This window comes from Aulonocara stuartgranti (genome assembly GCF_965226115.1).
Source record: "Aulonocara stuartgranti genome assembly, chromosome: 14".
In the NCBI taxonomy this organism is placed as follows: domain Eukaryota; kingdom Metazoa; phylum Chordata; class Actinopteri; order Cichliformes; family Cichlidae; genus Aulonocara; species Aulonocara stuartgranti.
The window spans coordinates 36,293,585-36,310,617 of record NC_138950.1 but is presented as its reverse complement, the minus strand read 5'-3'; the positions used below and the strand labels follow the sequence as shown (position 1 = coordinate 36,310,617).

The 17,033-nt window shown below is 44.0% G+C and overlaps 1 protein-coding gene across 1 annotated transcript in view; it reads left to right on the top strand.

Annotated features, from left to right (window-relative positions):
- The first annotated feature begins 2,441 nt into the window (after positions 1-2,441).
- Positions 2,442-17,033, top strand: part of nlk2 (nemo-like kinase, type 2) — a 45,401-nt gene continuing 30,809 nt past the window's right edge. Inside the window, exons 1-3 of the mRNA XM_082502125.1 lie at positions 2,442-4,224; positions 13,934-14,063; positions 14,186-14,241. Of these exons, the coding sequence (XP_082358251.1) occupies positions 3,746-4,224; positions 13,934-14,063; positions 14,186-14,241 (665 nt within the window). The 5' untranslated portion in view covers positions 2,442-3,745. The remainder of the gene's footprint in view (positions 4,225-13,933; positions 14,064-14,185; positions 14,242-17,033) is intronic.

Here is a 17,033-nt window from a genome sequence, read left to right as displayed (position 1 = left end):
CAACAGCACCGCCTACAACTGCAAAGCTCTCCAGCGAGTAGTGCGGTGCTCTGAACGGATAATTGGAGGTGAGCTTCCCTCCCTCCAAGACATCTACAGGAAGCGGTGCCTGAGGAAAGCGGGGAGGATCATCAAGGACTCCAGTCACCCCAGCCATAAACTGTTCAGACTGCTTCCATCAGGAAGGAGGTTCTGCAGCATCCGGTCCCGTACCAGCAGACTGAGAGACAGCTTTTTCCATCAGGCCATCAGACTGCTGAACACGTCATAGACACCTCAGCTTCACTACTGGAACTTCAACATTATGCACTCCACACTGTATATAAATGCCACTTGTTTTGCACATATTCAACTCTGTATATTTATATATTTTATTATTATTATTATTATTATTATTTTTTTTTTTTTACTATTTAATTTGTAAAAATGTGTATACACACACACACACACACACACACACACACACACGTAGGAAAATATTTAGTATACACATCCAGAAATGCATACACTATTATATATTGTACATATATTTATTAGTTTCAGGTTGGCCATTCTTGTATTTTGCTCGTTTGTGTTGTTGTGTTTGCACATCTCTGTTGCTTGTGGGGCTCGCACACAAGAATTTCACTCGCATGTGCTGTGCCAGTGTGCCTGCACATGTGATGTGACAATAAAAGTGATTTGATTTTGATTTGATTTGATTTGATTTGAGTTTCTTTTCCATATGTTAAAACAAGATCTAGAGTGTGATTAAAGTGGTGGGTGGGTTCTTTTACATTTTGAGAGAAACCAATTGAGTCTAATAACAGATTAAATGCCATGTTGAGGCTGTCATTTTTAGCATCTACATGGATGTTAAAATCACCCACAATAATTATTTTATCTGAGCTCAGAACTAAATTAGATAAAAAGTCTGAGAAATCAGACAGAAACTCTGTGTAAGGCCCAGGTGGACGATAGATGATAACAACACTGGTTTCTGAGTTTTACAACTGGGGAGGACAAGGCTAAGCATCAGACTTTCAAATGAATTAAAAGTCTGTCGTGGTCTTTCATTAATTAATAGGCTGGTGTGAAAAATTGCTGCCACACCGCCCCCTCGGCCTGTGCTTCGAGATTTCTGGTAGTTAGAATGACTCGGGGGTGTTGATTCATTTAAACTAACATAATCACCCGGCTGCAACCAGGTTTCTGTAAGGCAGAGTAAATCGATTTGTTGATCAATTATTAAGTCATGTACTAACAGAGACTTGGAGGAGAGAGACCTAATATTTAATAATCCACATTTCACTGTTTTACTCTTTGGTTCAGATGTGGATACTGTATTGTTTTTTCTTTTTGATGTTTTATGTTTAATTTGTTTATTGCTGGTTTTTAGTTTGTTTTTTGTCTGTTTGGGAGCTGACACAGTCTATGGAGATGGGTTTTTTTTTGGGGGGGGGGGGGGTAGCAGGAGGAGAGAAGCTGCAGAGAGTGCGGCGTGTAAGACTGTTTATGTTTGCATGCTTTTATTTTTGAAAGTTAGCTGCTTCCTAATCACATATAACCAGTTAAAAGAATTACTTGCCTGTACAGTGCAGTAAAAAGCTCGAGTTGTCTTTGTCCTGTCTTCCTCCCCTCATCAGTCACAGCAGTTAGCCGCCAAGTCTGGTTCTTCTTGGGGTTTCTTCCTGTTAAAAATGAGTTTTTCCTTCCCACTGTCAGCAGTTGTTCAAAGGGGTCATTTGATTGTTGGGTGTGAGAAAAGAGCTGCATTACAAAGTAAATGAATGCTTATTCACAGCTGGGTTCTTAATAAGTTCATTGTGGATAGTGTCTCATAGAATATAGAGTGCTTCAATTTTTGGTTTGTTACAGCCTTAGTCCAAAATGTATTCAATTTATTTTTCACCTAAAAATTCTACAAATAATACCCCCCACCCCCAAGAAAATGAAGACAAAAAGTTTACTATTCTTGCAAATATTAGATATTATTATGATATCTATATGTATCATCATATGTGTATGCACATCTTACATCCAGTATTCACGTCCTTTGACATGACATTTAAAATTGACCACAGGTCAAGACAGATCTGGGCAAGGGTACAGAACCTGTGAAGCTGCTTTCAGGAATATAATGCATCAGCAACTAGAAATCCACTTTTTTTCTTTTCTTTTACGGAGCAGTGTTCTTTGTATAGAGAAGTAGTAAGTCTGAAGTCATATCATATTTTATTATTTTAAAATTATTTTCAATTCAATCATTTAATTTTAATCCCTGGTCTGGATTCTGAATATTTTCCTGCAATGAAGTGAGCGGTGTTTTTCTCTGCATCTATGTGGAGATCATTGGGCTTTTCGGTCAGCTATCAACCCCGCTGTCACCCCAGCTAACACGCGCCACTGGCTGCTCGTTGTGACAATCAAGGAGGTTACAATTACGTCATTGCCGTGCGGAAGACGATTGGTTGGCGACCCTGCCTAATCTCAGCGCTGAGCGGCTAAGGTTTTGTTCACCATGTTGGATGAACAGCTCATTTCAGTTACCTCGTGACCAATACTTTTATCATGTCACATAAGCGTCGTGAGCTTGAGGTGTAGAGGATCAGCCGAGTGACGTTTTTTTTCCTCAACTGACAGCGTCAAGGCCCAGCGGAACCAACGGAAGGACTGCTGTTTTTATGTGGAGATACAGATACCCATTAGCTAGCTCTGAGTTGTCAGATTGAATAAGGCTGTCTAGCTCCTGGCGGTAGATTTTGTCCCACAACAAACGGATTTAACTTGTTAGTCTGTTTGGATGCGCGCTTCTGAGCCGTATTAGGACAGAGTAGAATACAGATACACACACAAAGCTGTCGATGGGGGAATTACTTTGTCTGCCAGCCGTCTGTGAGGATTTCTCTTCTCGTGTTTTGAGTCATGGTCGAAGCTTCGTCACCCTGTCAAACTGATGGGGGTTTCTTTGGAAGCACGCGGCTCGCTGGATTTCTATAATAATATGTGAATAGGGTGGATTGCCGAGGCCCGGGCCTGCCTGCCTCTCTGCGCTGCTGTATTGTAGCCTTGGCTGGGTTACACCTCCTCTGCACCGGATCAGCAGCGTTAATTACGACTCTGAGATTACCTCTGCCATCAGAGTAGCTGTTTGGCCTGTGCACACATCTTAAGGAGAATTCAGTTTGGAATAACAGATGCGATTTTAAGCCGTGTGGTGAGAAAAGCAACGGCGCCAGACCCGAGTGTGTGGCAAACTTGGAACACTTATAAGATGAATGCTCTGCTTCCCATGTGACCTGCTTTAGATCGCACTGTTTTATTAAGAGGGGAAGGTGAATTTTTCCCAGGAGGAGAGGTTGAACAGTCTCTGTGAAGTGCATATAAGTTTTTTTTTTCTATTGAATATTTTCGGTTTGTCACTGACAGCAGTGGCACTGTTAAAGCTGCATAGATTGTATGTTTGGGTGGTCCATTGCCCATAATATGCTCTCCGTCACTAGTTTCAGACTTCAGTAATCTAATGGTGTACCTAATAGAAAATTAATTTAGGGGAAGTGGGGCAGAGCCTAGTTAGTATTATGCTAAAACGCCATACCAGATATCGGAAAATTTCTGTCAAAGTGATTGACTTCGGACGCTTAAAGGACAAAATATATTTTCTCTATGTTTGCCATAAGTTGTATTAACCGTGGGGTTGCTGTCTGGTTGCCATTAGTATCATTTTGAGAAGCAGTTTGAAAAGGAGGCATTTAAGTATCATTGGATGGCTCTTTGCGGTACAACTGCTGCAAATGTTACAAAAATGATGGCTGCTTACAACGGTGGCTCCTCAGCAGTAGCTGCCCATCACCCCCATCACCACCACCACCAGCTCCAGCACCTACCGCCTCCCCACATGCATCACCACCACCACCACGCGGGCCAGCACCACTTACAGCACCCAGGCTCAGCCGCTGCTGTGCACACGGTCCAGCAGCACACATCAACGGCTGCCGCTGCGGCGGTGATGCTAAACCCCGGACAGCAGCAGCCCTACTTTCCCTCTCCAGCCCCCGGGCAAGCTCCCGGGCCGGCGGCGGCCGCGGCTCCCGCACAGGTCCAAGCGGCTGCAGCAGCCGCTGTCAAAGCTCACCACCACCACCACCACCACCATCAGCAGCAGCAACACACGCACCATTTACAGCAGCAGCTGGATATTGAGCCTGACAGACCCATCGGCTACGGGGCGTTTGGAGTTGTCTGGTAAGTGCAGTGCACTGCGCGCTCATAATGCATCTCTGTATCCACTAATACTACTAACAGGCCATGGCTTATTAAAGTCGTTCATTAGTGTTTCGCATCCCTCTCCAGCAGCAGTTTTTTTTCTTTTCTTTTTTTCTTTTCTGTCTCAACCCATAGTCTCTAAACTTGAGCCTGTTGTCATACTGAAGACGTTTGCACTGACTTCTGCTAAGTGTTTTAGTTTTGTAAACATTTGCACGTGAGTAAATGTTTACAGTTTTTTTTTCCTGACTTTTTGTATATTGTTTACAAAGACTAATTGTATTATGCCTAATGAGTACTAATGATCAAAGACAACACATGTCCTGAAGTCCAGAGATAATTCGAGGAAATTTCCAGTTGGTCTCTTGGTGTTAGTAATCTTAGTTTGACTCGATAAAAGTGTCAGAAAATGGGCTTCTTGAGTTTTTAATAATGTGAATGTTTGTCCCATGGAAGATCGTAAGCAGCATTATGGACTTAAATTTATCACTAACGTCAGAATGTCTTGGCCCAGAACACCAACGTAATAATTTCACCTGCATTCTGCACTGAAGAGAAGCCTGACGTTGGCAGTGATAACTGTGGGTGGCTGTAGTACAGCAGGTCGTCTACTAACTGGAACGTTAGTCATTTTCCCCGAGGCATCCACTGAAGTGTGAGTGCGTGTGTAAATGTTAGGAAGCGCTTTTATGAATGTGAAATATGTGAATGGCGCATGTAATTGAACGCGCTTTGAGTGCTCAAATTGAGTAGTGGTAATATGCATATAGTTTTTTTGTTTTTGCAATTTAGCAAAAATAATAATAAAAAAAATAATCATCTGCTTCTTCAATTTAGCCTCACATTCTGTGGATTGATTTCACTGTCTTCAGCTGATGTGTGTATGTACTAGACACTTGTAGACATGTGATTGTTAACCTCCCCACCATCACCAAAATAAAAGTTTATCCCCGACTATGATGGTGGACTTAATAGTAATAAACTAAGATCTCGTCTTTTATCCGAACATGCTGACATGTTGAGTTCACTGAACAAAAATGGTACTTCAGTTGTGTATGTACACTTACGATGCATTAGCCATGCAGTGTTTAAACTGTAGCTGATGTAGAACAAAAAAAATAAAAGTTTAACTAAGCCTCATCTTTTCTTTTTTTTTAAAAAGAAAATACGTCTGCCAGGGATGTATGTGACTAATCTTTGATATTTTCATTAGTCTGTACCAGATGTACTAGCCAATGTTGTACATTTTAACTGATGCCCAATGGGGGTAAATAGTTTTCATAACCATCATTGTTAATAAAATCTTCAGACAGTCTATCACCCTCTTCCTGTAGCCACTTCCTGGGTCTCGTTTCAGGGGCTCATAAGTATTTTCATCACTGAGTAGTGACAAAATTTTCTCATGATAGTCTTTTTGGTTAAGCAATACTGTGCACCTACCCTTGTCTGCCGGAAGGATGATAATGTTGTTGTCATCACGAAGTGATGTGAGTGCCTTCCTCTTCTCCATGGTGATGTTGGATGCTGGGGGCTTTGCATTGCTGAGACAGGCCGAAACTTTCGTCTGTAGTTGCTCTGCTTCCACTTTGCAATATTGTTGTTACGAATTGCTGTTTCTGTGGCTGTGATCAGCTCCACTAGCAGGATTTGTCTCGGTGTGACAGCAAAGAGAGGCCAAGTACAGGTTCACTAAAGAAGTGGACATTGCTAAACATCAGCACTCTGAGAAGATGCAGCAGCAGATCTCAGAGAATGACTCGGCCTCTGTGTGGAAAGGTTTTAGGAATATCACAAACTACAAGCCTAAAACCCCCCACTCCACTGATGACTTGCTCTTAGCCGACACCCTTAACGACTTCTACTGCCGTTTTGATGAGCCATCAGGCAGCCTTCACACCTCCAACGGCCCCAACAATAGAGACACTTTGGACACTAATTCCCCCACCTCTCCCCCCTACATAGAGCCATCACCACCTTCAAACCGTTCACCTACAACACCCCCCTCCTCACCCCACACAAAAGAGGATTTCACACCACCTCCTCCCACCACAACTCTTCATATTCATGAAGCAGATGTGAGGAAGCAGTTTAAGAACCTGAATGCTCGGAAAGCTCCCGGCCCAGACGGTGTGTCTCCTGCCACCCTCAGACACTGTGCAAACGAGCTGGCCCCAGTGTTTTCTGGCATTTTCAACTCCTCACTGCAGGCATGTCATGTGCCTGCCTGCTTCAAGTCCTCCACCATAATCCCTGTCCCCAAGAAACCTAGGATCACTGGACTAAATGACTACAGACCCGTGGCTCTGACATCTGTGGTCATGAAGTCTTTTGAGCGCCTAGTTCTCTCCCATCTCAGGACCCTCACGGCCCCCCTCCTGGACCCCCTGCAGTTTGCATATAGAGCCAACAGGTCTGTAGACGACGCCATCAACATGGCCCTACACTTCATCCTGCAGCATCTGGACTCCCCAGGAACCTACGCCAGGATCCTGTTTGTGGACTTCAGCTCTGCCTTCAACACCATCCTTCCAGACCATCTCCGAGACAAGCTTTCCCAGATGAATGTGCCTGATCCCATCTGCCGGTGGATCACTGACTTCCTGACGGACAGGAAGCAGCATGTGAGGCTGGGAAAGAATGTCTCGGACTCCCGGACCATCAGCACCGGCTCCCCTCAGGGCTGTGTTCTTTCTCCTCTGCTCTTCTCCCTGTACACCAACTGCTGCACCTCCACCCACCAGTCTGTCAAGCTAATCAAGTTTGCAGATGACACCACCCTTATTGGACTCATCTCGGACGGGGACGAGTCTGCCTACAGGAGGGAGGTTGAACGTCTGGTGTCCTGGTGCAGCCACAACAACCTGGTGCTGAATGCCCAGAAGACAGTGGAGATTATTGTGGACTTCAGGAAGCACACAGCCCCACTCCCCCCCATCATCCTGACTGACACCCCCATCACCTCTGTGGACTCATTCCGCTTCCTGGGTACCACCATCACCCAGGACCTGAAGTGGGAGCCCACCATCACCTCCGTCATCAAGAAAGCCCAGCAGAGGATGTACTTCCTGAGGCAGCTGAAGAAATTCAACCTGCCAACACGGACGATGATGCAGTTCTACACTGCAATCATCGAGTCCATCCTCACCTCCTCCATCACCGTGTGGTACGCTGGAGCCACTATCAGGGACAAACAGAGACTGCAGCGTGTTGTGCGCTCTGCTGAGAAGGTGATTGGCTGCAGACTCCCATCTTTGCAGGACCTGTACACCTCCAGGACATTGCGGCGTGCAGCTCGGATCTCAGCTGACCCTTCTCACCCTGGACACAGTCTGTTTGACCTGCTCCCCTCAGGCAGGAGGCTCCGGTCCATTCGCACCAGAACCTCTCGCCATAAGAACAGTTTCTTCCCCTCTGCTGTTGGACACATGAACAATAACCATATGACTGTACCCGCCACTAACACATGACCCTACGTTGTGTCACTGCATCATTCTATGTTTGGCACTGATCACCACCTGCACTCATGTATATATCTTTCAACGTAGCACTCTTAATTCTTATTCTCATGTATATATCTCATGTATATCTCATGCACATATCTTTCCACGTAGCACTTTTAATTCTTATCCCTACTTTTATTTTTTTCCATGTCTATTTAAGTGCTATTTATGACAGCATGTTTGCACTGAAGCACCGCAGCAATTTCCTAATGTTGTAAACCTGCTCAACATTTGGCAATAAATCCCATTCTGATTCTGAAAATTCAACCCTTTAGCAAGGATGTTTTTCTCTGTTTGGGTGAGCTGTCTGTCAGACAAATTCTTCACCCACTTGTCCACATCCTGTGTCGCATCCTTGTCTCTTCTGGTCACTGAGGACACTCTCGGTATTTTGTGGTGGTTTCCGACGTACAACAAGTAAATCAAACTTCCTTTGTTGCCTGGTCCTAGACTTCTTGTGCTGTGCTAGATGAGCCTTCTCAGTAAAGTCAAACACCTTTTTAAGAGTATTCTCATCTAAAAGCATAGTCAGTCTCTGTCGGATCCGCTCCTCTTGACATTTTAGCATGTCGATGGTAACATTTGTTTGCTTCACCCGTTCATTAAGTAACTGATGCTGTGCCTTCTGGAGAATTTTTGTTGCCCGGAAGCCTTTAACTGAAGAGCTCATTTGCAGACTTTTAGGAGTAATCCTGTTTTGTCGGCTGAATCTCAGGTGGTTCCTGTAGTCCGCCATCTTACGTGCTGTTTGCTCATACTGACGTACAAGCTTTAGGCAGTCCTTGCCAAAGTGGGTTAAAACGTCTTGATGCATTCTCAATCATCCAGGAAAGTAACTCTCCAAAAGTTGATTCTGTTCATCTGGACGTAGCGTTTTGTGGGAGAAACGTTTTGTCACTCATCCAAGTGACTTCTTCAGTCTCAGCTGTTAGATTTATTTATTTATTTTTTTAATAAAGGCGAAAGAATGAGATTCCGGATGCAAACGGTGGAATGGAAAAAGCTTATTTCCATTCCACCGTTTGCATCCGCAAAGGGTGGATGTGCTCTTTATTAACAATAGGGTGAGGAGTTCAGTCATTTAGGAGGGTCAGAGTAGAACCGCTACTCCTCCACATCGAAATGAGCCTCTGAAGCAGTCACCTCCCTGGTAAGGTGTTCTGGCCGGGCATGTCCTACCAGCAGGAAGTTGAAAAATGGAGGCAGTGAACAAAGTATCAGTGCGAGTCACAGGACCCCTGACTTTGCGTGTCTGCTGTAGTGACTTTAGAAAATGTAGGAATTAGTATTGAAGGAATGAAAAGACTTGGAGTACTGCATCTGAAACTCTGAGTGTGACGATGGAGTGAGTATTTTTAGTGTGTGTGTGTGTGCTCACCACTAACCCTTGAAGTTAACATTAAAATAATGCAGTAGTTCATATTGTGCAGTAAATGTAAATTTATGTACATTTTTTTAATAACACTATTTCCAGCAATGTCATACTCAACAGTTTTCTTTAATGCAAGTACTCCATACGAAAATGGCGTACTTGCATTATATAAAAATAACAATAGTAGCAAATAGAAAAACAATATATTTTTGTTAAACTGAGTTAAACCAGAGGTCAAGTCAGTGGGTAAGCACATTGGAAGTTCTGAGTTTGCTTAAATTGAGAGGGTTTTTCTAATTGATTGCACTAACAATTTAAAAGAAATTTAGAGCTACTTCCCTAGCCAATCATAAGTAACTATGAATGTTAGGCATGCTGTGCATTGCAGTACTTTGATTTAGGCTACCTCTGCTAAGAAAAAAAAATCTGATTATTCTGATAATAATAATTTTCGACACAAACTGAATTAAATGGTATATGGACTAGAGAGCAACTTGGGGTTAGTATCTTGCCCGAGGGTATTATTGTGTTATTGCCACTCTTTGTCTCCTCTTCCATCAAAATGAGTGAGTAGGGGGAGGTAGTGCAATGGCCCAATCCACCAAGGGAAAAGTTTTACCCAGACAGTTTTCTCTCCCTGGTGCTGTCTGCAATAGTGTAATATCTATGATGGATAAGTTTGTCAAAGTCCTTGCAAGTTGAGCATGCGGACATGACTGGATCACAGAAGTGTCTACTTTTCTTTTTCTTTTTTTTTTCTTCATTGTTTCATTGGCTTGAGATGATTCCTTTTGGCATAAGAACACATGCCTCTTTTGTACTCACTGTACTAAAGTCTAGAAAGAAATCGGTTGGTGCAGCGTCCCATGTGCTGGTTCATATTTATGGCTCATAACTGTTTTTTTTTTTTTTTTAGCGTACTGTTAGACTGTGAATGCTTTCATTTGCGGGGTGACCGTGGTTCAGGGGGTTGGGAAGCTCATCTTGTAACCGGAAGGTTGCCGGTTCGATCCCCAGCTCTTTCTCTCTTGGTCATTGTGTCCTTGGGCAAGACACTTCATCTACCACCTACCTGAGCGCCAGAGGGGCCGATGGTGCGATATGGCAGCCTTGCTTCTGTCAGTCTGCCTACAGCTACACAGCTACAACTATAGCTTGCCTCCACCAGTGTGTGAGAGTGAATGAATAGTGGAATTGTAAAGCGCTTTGAGGGTCTCGAAAAGCGCTATATAAATGCAATCCATTATTTTTATTATTATTATTCCTCAATTTCAGTTAAATTCAGTTTTAACCTGAAGAAACCTTTGGCAGAACCAGGCTGAGTCAGGGGCAGCCATCTACCATGACCGGTTGGTGCTATAGGAAGGGAGACAGGACAAAGATATGCTATGGAAGAGAGCCAGAGATTAATGATAACTAATGATTAAATGCAGAGAAGTGTGTAACCAAACAGTGAGTGAAACAGAAGCAATCAGTGCATCATGGGAAGTCCCCCAGGAACCTAGGTTTATTGCAGCACAACTAAGGATTGAGTGTCAACTAAATTATATGCTTTTTCTATAAGCGGAGATATTTTATCTGAATTTCACTCACTCCTCATTCACGCCCCTTTTAGTCTTCTGTGTGTGTGTGTGTGTGTGTGTGTGTGTGTGTGTGTGTGTGTGTATGTATATGTGTATATGTATGTGTGTGTGTATATGTATGTGTGTGTGTGTGTGTGTGTGTGTGTGTGTGTGTGTGTGTGTGTGTATATAGATATATGCCCCCTTCACTAATACCTGCTGTTCTCATTTTCATGCGAACACTATACGATGTCAAACAACTCTAAAAGCGTTTCTAAGAGCATAGATCCTACTCACCTGTTCAGCTGGTCATCATGAATTTCTTGTCCCTCACCCCATCAGACTAAGATCTCGGTCCTTCTTTATCAGATATCTTTCAAGCAGTCCAGGAATCCCAAACTCCCATTTCTAAATGTCATAGTGGAGCCACCGCAGAGAGACTGATCGCCGCTCGCTGCGTAGGGAACCTTCCAGTAGTCATTCTTGCCACCTGGCAATCTGGTCTACTATATCCAAACCTCAGAATTCCTCTCTCCGCTCCATTTAGCAATACAGAAACTCTGGTCGCTCGCTATCCCTGTGAAATCCTAACCTCCCAACTTCGATTAGAGGAAGATCAACCACCAGCAAAACTTCACGGCGCAGCTCCACTCTTTATCACTCTAAGATGGGGCTCCAGCCCTGTAGAGCTTCCCGAAAATCTGATCCATCACAAAGCCTAACTCCAAAGATATGCGGCTGTTTCCACACCCCAGAAGGGTCTCCCGAAGACGTCCTCCCCCCAGATTTCAGACTGGACTGTAGCCTGTCTTAAATAAGTTTTAAAAGAGAAAGGTATTCAATTTCACTGGTCCGACAAGAAGACAAAGCTTATTACAATTCTTTTTAACTTCTCAATGCTCCAACATCGATACAACAAACATAAATAATCCACTTTTGGGCATAAATGAAGACAACGCCTCCAACAGTGAAGCTTTCCGCACCTTGCACTCCCACCCATCAGCCAGCAAAAGCCACATCCAGACACCATTTCGCATGTTCCCGGAAGGGAAATACCAGCTCTCTCTTCAGCTGTTCCTCTTATTTAGTGCTTCTCCGTGCTAGGCACTGGGTTGCCAGTTCTGCGGTCTTCCATCCCTCCTTTGCAACTCACCTCAGCAAATCTTCATGGCACCGGGTTGCACAGTTCCACTCACCTCGGCTTCTCTTTACAATACTTTAGCTAACATTCATGCAACTGGGTATTCAACTATTCATGCTCCTAACCCAGAACCTTTTCTTCCTCCTTGTCGGAGCAGCACATGGCCAAGTTTTATAGCCCAGGCCCCTTCTTTTCTCTTCCATTCTAATATTGCTCAGTTTTGCTGGCTTCAGCAATTCCTCCTCCTAACCCACCAGCTCCAAAACCTTCCCCAGTATCCGCTCACCTTCGGCAACAAATCATTGCTGCAATCAAAATACTTCACAGCCCATAAACGGTACATCTGCTCTTACCTGGTTGGCTTCAGCCTCCACACCAGAAATTTCTAAACCTACAGCATCTATTCCTTGCATGCCTTTGCCATATGGTACACAAGGACAGACCCATTATGCAGCTAGGTGGCCGCACTATTTGCAACAATTACAGCGATTCCTTTTGCCTCATGTCTCAGTGCCACTATCTCCACTCCTTCTCCTTCCTTCTTGTGGCGGCGGCCATTCCCACCCAGCATGCCCCCACAACCACCACAAGAAATGACTAGCATTAAAAGAAGCCTTAGTAAATCACCCTAACCCAGATTTTGTCAACTTTTTAGTAAAAGATTTTTCAGGTTTTCACCCAGGATTGTCACCCAGCCATCAGTCTCTTGTACCTGTAAAATCTCTAGTCAGCTCTCAAAGACCCAGATGCTGTTGACAACCTGCTCGCCAAAGAAGTCTGGGAGGGTTTCATAATAGGACACTTCCCTATAACGCCTTTCCCCCTTTTTTTTTGTATCAGCCCACTGGGCATCACTGAGCATTCAGGGAAAAAGCACATCATCATAGATTTGTCTGCAACTCAAGGTAGTCTTATTCGAACATAAATTGCCTCATTCCCCGATTTTTCTCTTAAATGCTCAACAGTGAACCATGCCATTTCCCTTGTTAAAATGCAGAGGTGCATGTCTTTCAAAAGCCGACATCACAAGTGCCTTCAAAGTTCTGCTGTTCTTCTGTTCTCATCAAAGGTCTCTAACATCAGGCTCCAATTTTAACCTTTTAGCCTTCTTCAGGTTCCTGTGCTATTCAGAATTGACCTCTTCTTCAAGGAGATTGTCATCCCTGCTTAAGCGACTTCCACCCAGTCTTTGAAGACTGGCTCATCTTCTCCTCAAACAGAGGAAAACCAACCAATTGGGCAGCCCCCTTTCGATATTTTAATTCAAAATAATCTTGCCTTTAAGCCACTTTGACTTGCTGACCCATTTCCTCTACCTTAGAAAATCCCATCACGCATTACCTTCAGACCCTCTCTTCATCACCGAATCCGGCCACATCCCAACATATCATGGTTTCTTTCACACTTTTGCCAAGTTCTCTCGTTGTCTGGAATTTCTCCTAATCTCTTCTCTGGCCACTCCTTTCACATCAACGTCATTCTTTGTTCCATCCATCCATTCTCTCCGCTTATCCTTGTCCCGGATCTGGAGCCTAACCCAGCTACCATAGGGTGAGAGGCAGGATACACTGTACAGGTCGCCAGTCTGTCGCAGGACTAACACATAGAGACAGACAACCATTCACATTCACACCCGCATAGAGAGAAACTACACCAGCATGGGGAGAACATGCAAAGCCCTCAGGCAGGTGGTGGAATCAAACTCGGGACCTTCTTGCTGTGAGGCAACAGTGCTAATCACTGTGCAACCGTGCTGCCCATTAATTCTGTGAGATGAGCCTGGAAGATGGTGGTCGTAAATTTAGATTAAAAGGACGCCTTTCATATAGTGTAACTTGTTTTGACCAGCCACTTGTCTCAGATGATATAACCCTTGCATGTATACACAAAATGCACTTTTTGAGATTTGATAATAGTGATGCTTAAAGTTGGTCGTGGGAAATAGTCCTTTAAAAAACAAAAACAAACCAAATCTCAAAAATGTGATGAAAAAATACTGAAATATTTTTATAACTTCGTCCAATCCATGACATGATTTGTTCTGCTGATCTATTTATCTAACTTTTCATCCAATGTTATAATTTTTGTGAATTTCTTTTTCATATTCACCCAGGTCAGTGACAGACCCCAGAGACGGAAAGCGAGTTGCTCTCAAAAAGATGCCTAATGTCTTCCAAAACCTTGTTTCTTGTAAGAGGGTATTTCGTGAGCTGAAGATGCTGTGCTTCTTCAAACATGAGAATGTAAGTACATGACAATGTCACAATGGAGCTTATAGTTTCCTCTAGAAAGGAAAAAGAAATGTGTTTGCCTGCATGATTGCATTCAGCCTGAAAACAGACCACAGCTTTACCTCTGTTCTCAGGTGCTCTCTGCGCTGGATATACTACAACCTCCACACATTGACTACTTTGAAGAAATGTATCCTTTACTATTGATTTATTCAAAGATTATAACAAGATGCAGGGCCTACAGGAATTACATTTTAAAATCAGGTGTATGAAATTGCAGAGAATTGCATAAGAAATTTTCTTTAGGTCACATTGGGGGTGGCTGTAGCTCAGGTAGGGCAGGTCACTTACTAACCGGAAGGTTGGTGGTTCGATCCCTGTCTGCCTGCCAAATTATTTTGGGCAAGATACTAACCCCAAATTGCTCTGTGATGCACCCATAAGAGTATGAATGCGTGTGAGTGTTAGAAAGCACTTGCAGAAAAAGAGCAAAGAAAAAAATGTAAATGGGTGAATGAGACAAGTTGTGAAAAGTTATAAAAAGCACTTTGATTGCTCATAGTAGAGATGTGCTCTATAAGAACCAGTCCATTTACCATTAAATAAAACAAAGTATGACTGAGGGTGTATTGAGTGCTGGCCTGATAGATAGCATCATGGCTAAGCTGGAAACCTGGACCCTCCATGGCCGATTGCCAAGACTACGTGAGATAACCTCTGTAGGTCTAGTAGAAGGTGTGAATGTAGCACAATCCCTACTGCAACCATCACTGAATCAGCTGATCTACACCACAGCTGCAGTGATCACTGAGCTGCTTGGCTATAAAATGAACAGTTACAAGGAGCATTACTCTCTGTGGAGAAGGTGACTAGAAGCCAAGAATAAGGTAGCACAGGGCCTGTAAAGAAAGGGGTGCCTAAGAAGTACAGCAAGCTGTCTTGGAAACTGCCAAGTAGAGGTATACCAGAGAAACAGAAGGCAGGAGAATAAACCAGCTGTACTGTACTGAGCCATCCAAGTGGCAGTGTAACAATGTAAGAACAGGCCCACCAAGAGTGGAGACGGAGCAAGACTGGAAGAGCATATGGGAGAAGGATACAACCCATAACAATAAGGCTCAGTTGATAGTGAATGTTAAAGCCGACCACAGCAATCTCCCTGAACAGGGTCTGGTAGTCATCACAGGAAAGGGTCTCCAGTATGTAGATATGAACAGCACCTGGTCCTGACATGATTCATACCTACTGGCTGAAGAAGCTGACTGCACTCCATGAGCATCTGACAGCACTAATGGACCAGCTGCTAGTAGATGAGATATGTGGATTGGCTAACTGAAGCCCAGTCAGTCCTGATCCCCACAGTTGGATATTTTACAAGAAAGCCTATGACTCAACGCCCGACAAATGAATCACGGAACTATATAAAATCAACAGGGCCATAAGAGCCTTCGTCAGGAATTCAATGGGGATGTGGCAAACACTAGAGGCCAACTTCAAGCCAGTGGCACAAGTCAACATTAAGTGCGGGATTTACAAAGGAGATGCTCTGTCCCTATTGCTGTTCTGCATAGGCTTGAAGCCTCTCAGTGAGATCACTGACAAGACTGGCTATGGATACCAACTACACAATCCACCAGTCACCAGGTACCTCCGCTGCATGGATGACATCAACCTTTATGCCAGGTATGGACAGACAAACTGGTGATGGTTAACTAACCAGATATAGTAGTGGTGGAAAAGCAGAAGAAGATGGCCATAGTGATAGATGTAGCTATACCGAATAATGGTAACATCAGGAACAGGGAACACGAGAAGCTCAAAGTACTAAAGGTTGAGGGAAGGACTTGAGAAGATGTGAAGGACTTGACAAGATGTGAAGGAAACAGTGGTCCCAGTGGTAACTGGAGCACTCATTGCAGTGACCCCCACACTAGGCGGGAGGCTCCAGCAAATCACAGGAACAACATCCATGATCTCTGTCTACAATAGCGCAGTCCTAGGAACAGCAAGGAACTGTGGAGGACTCTGAAGCTCCCAGGCCTCTGGTAGAAGACCTGAGTTTGAAGGATAATGACCGTCCAGAGGGCGAGAGGGGAATCACAATCACAGTGGTCACTGAGATGCCAAGTAACGACTCTCAGCCTTCGAAAGCCGCTTGAAGAGGTATACCAGAGAGATAAAATCAGCTGTACTCCCCTAAACCATCCAAGGTGCATTCTCAGTGGCAGGAGGAAAGCCCGACCAAGTCTGGAAAAGCAGCAATACTGGAAGAGCATATGAGAGGAGGATGCAATCCATAACAGCAATGCTCAGTGGCTAGTGGAGCTAAGAGCAGACAGCAGCAGTGGAAGAGCATATTAACTCGAAGGGTGGTGGTTCGATTCCCATCTGCTCCAGTCTGCCTGCCAAATTATTTTGGGCAAGATACTAACCGCAAGTTGCTCTCATAGGAGTATGAAAGTGTTTGAGTGTTAGAAAGCACTTACAGAAAAAGAGCAAAGAAAAATCATGGCGAGTCGGACTGCACCGGGCCCTGACATGATTAGTGCCTACAGGCTAAAGAAGCTAACTGTACACCATAAGCTGTTAACAGCACAAATGAACCAGCTGCTAATAATGGCACACACCCAGAATGGCTAATTGAAGGTCTGACAGTCCTGAATCTGCGTACTAGCATCTTGTACCATGCTGTTATGTGCTGGAAAATCTCTTTGCTCTGCCTGCACCTAGTGTCTTGCCTGGTGTGGTAGAGCACCAACACTGTGGATCTTGTGCTCAGAGCTTATTCCTGTTCTGCCATTATTAGTGCCTCTGTGCTGTCTTTCAGTCCAGCTTTGTCAAGGCATTGATGTTACTTGATATCAGCCACTTTTTCTATTTTACAGTGGTACATGCTGTGCTTGCCTGTCCTTCTTTGATGGTCCCACTTCTTGCTCCTCTTCTTTTTCGGGTTTCTGTTGTCTCAGATACTGACTCACATGA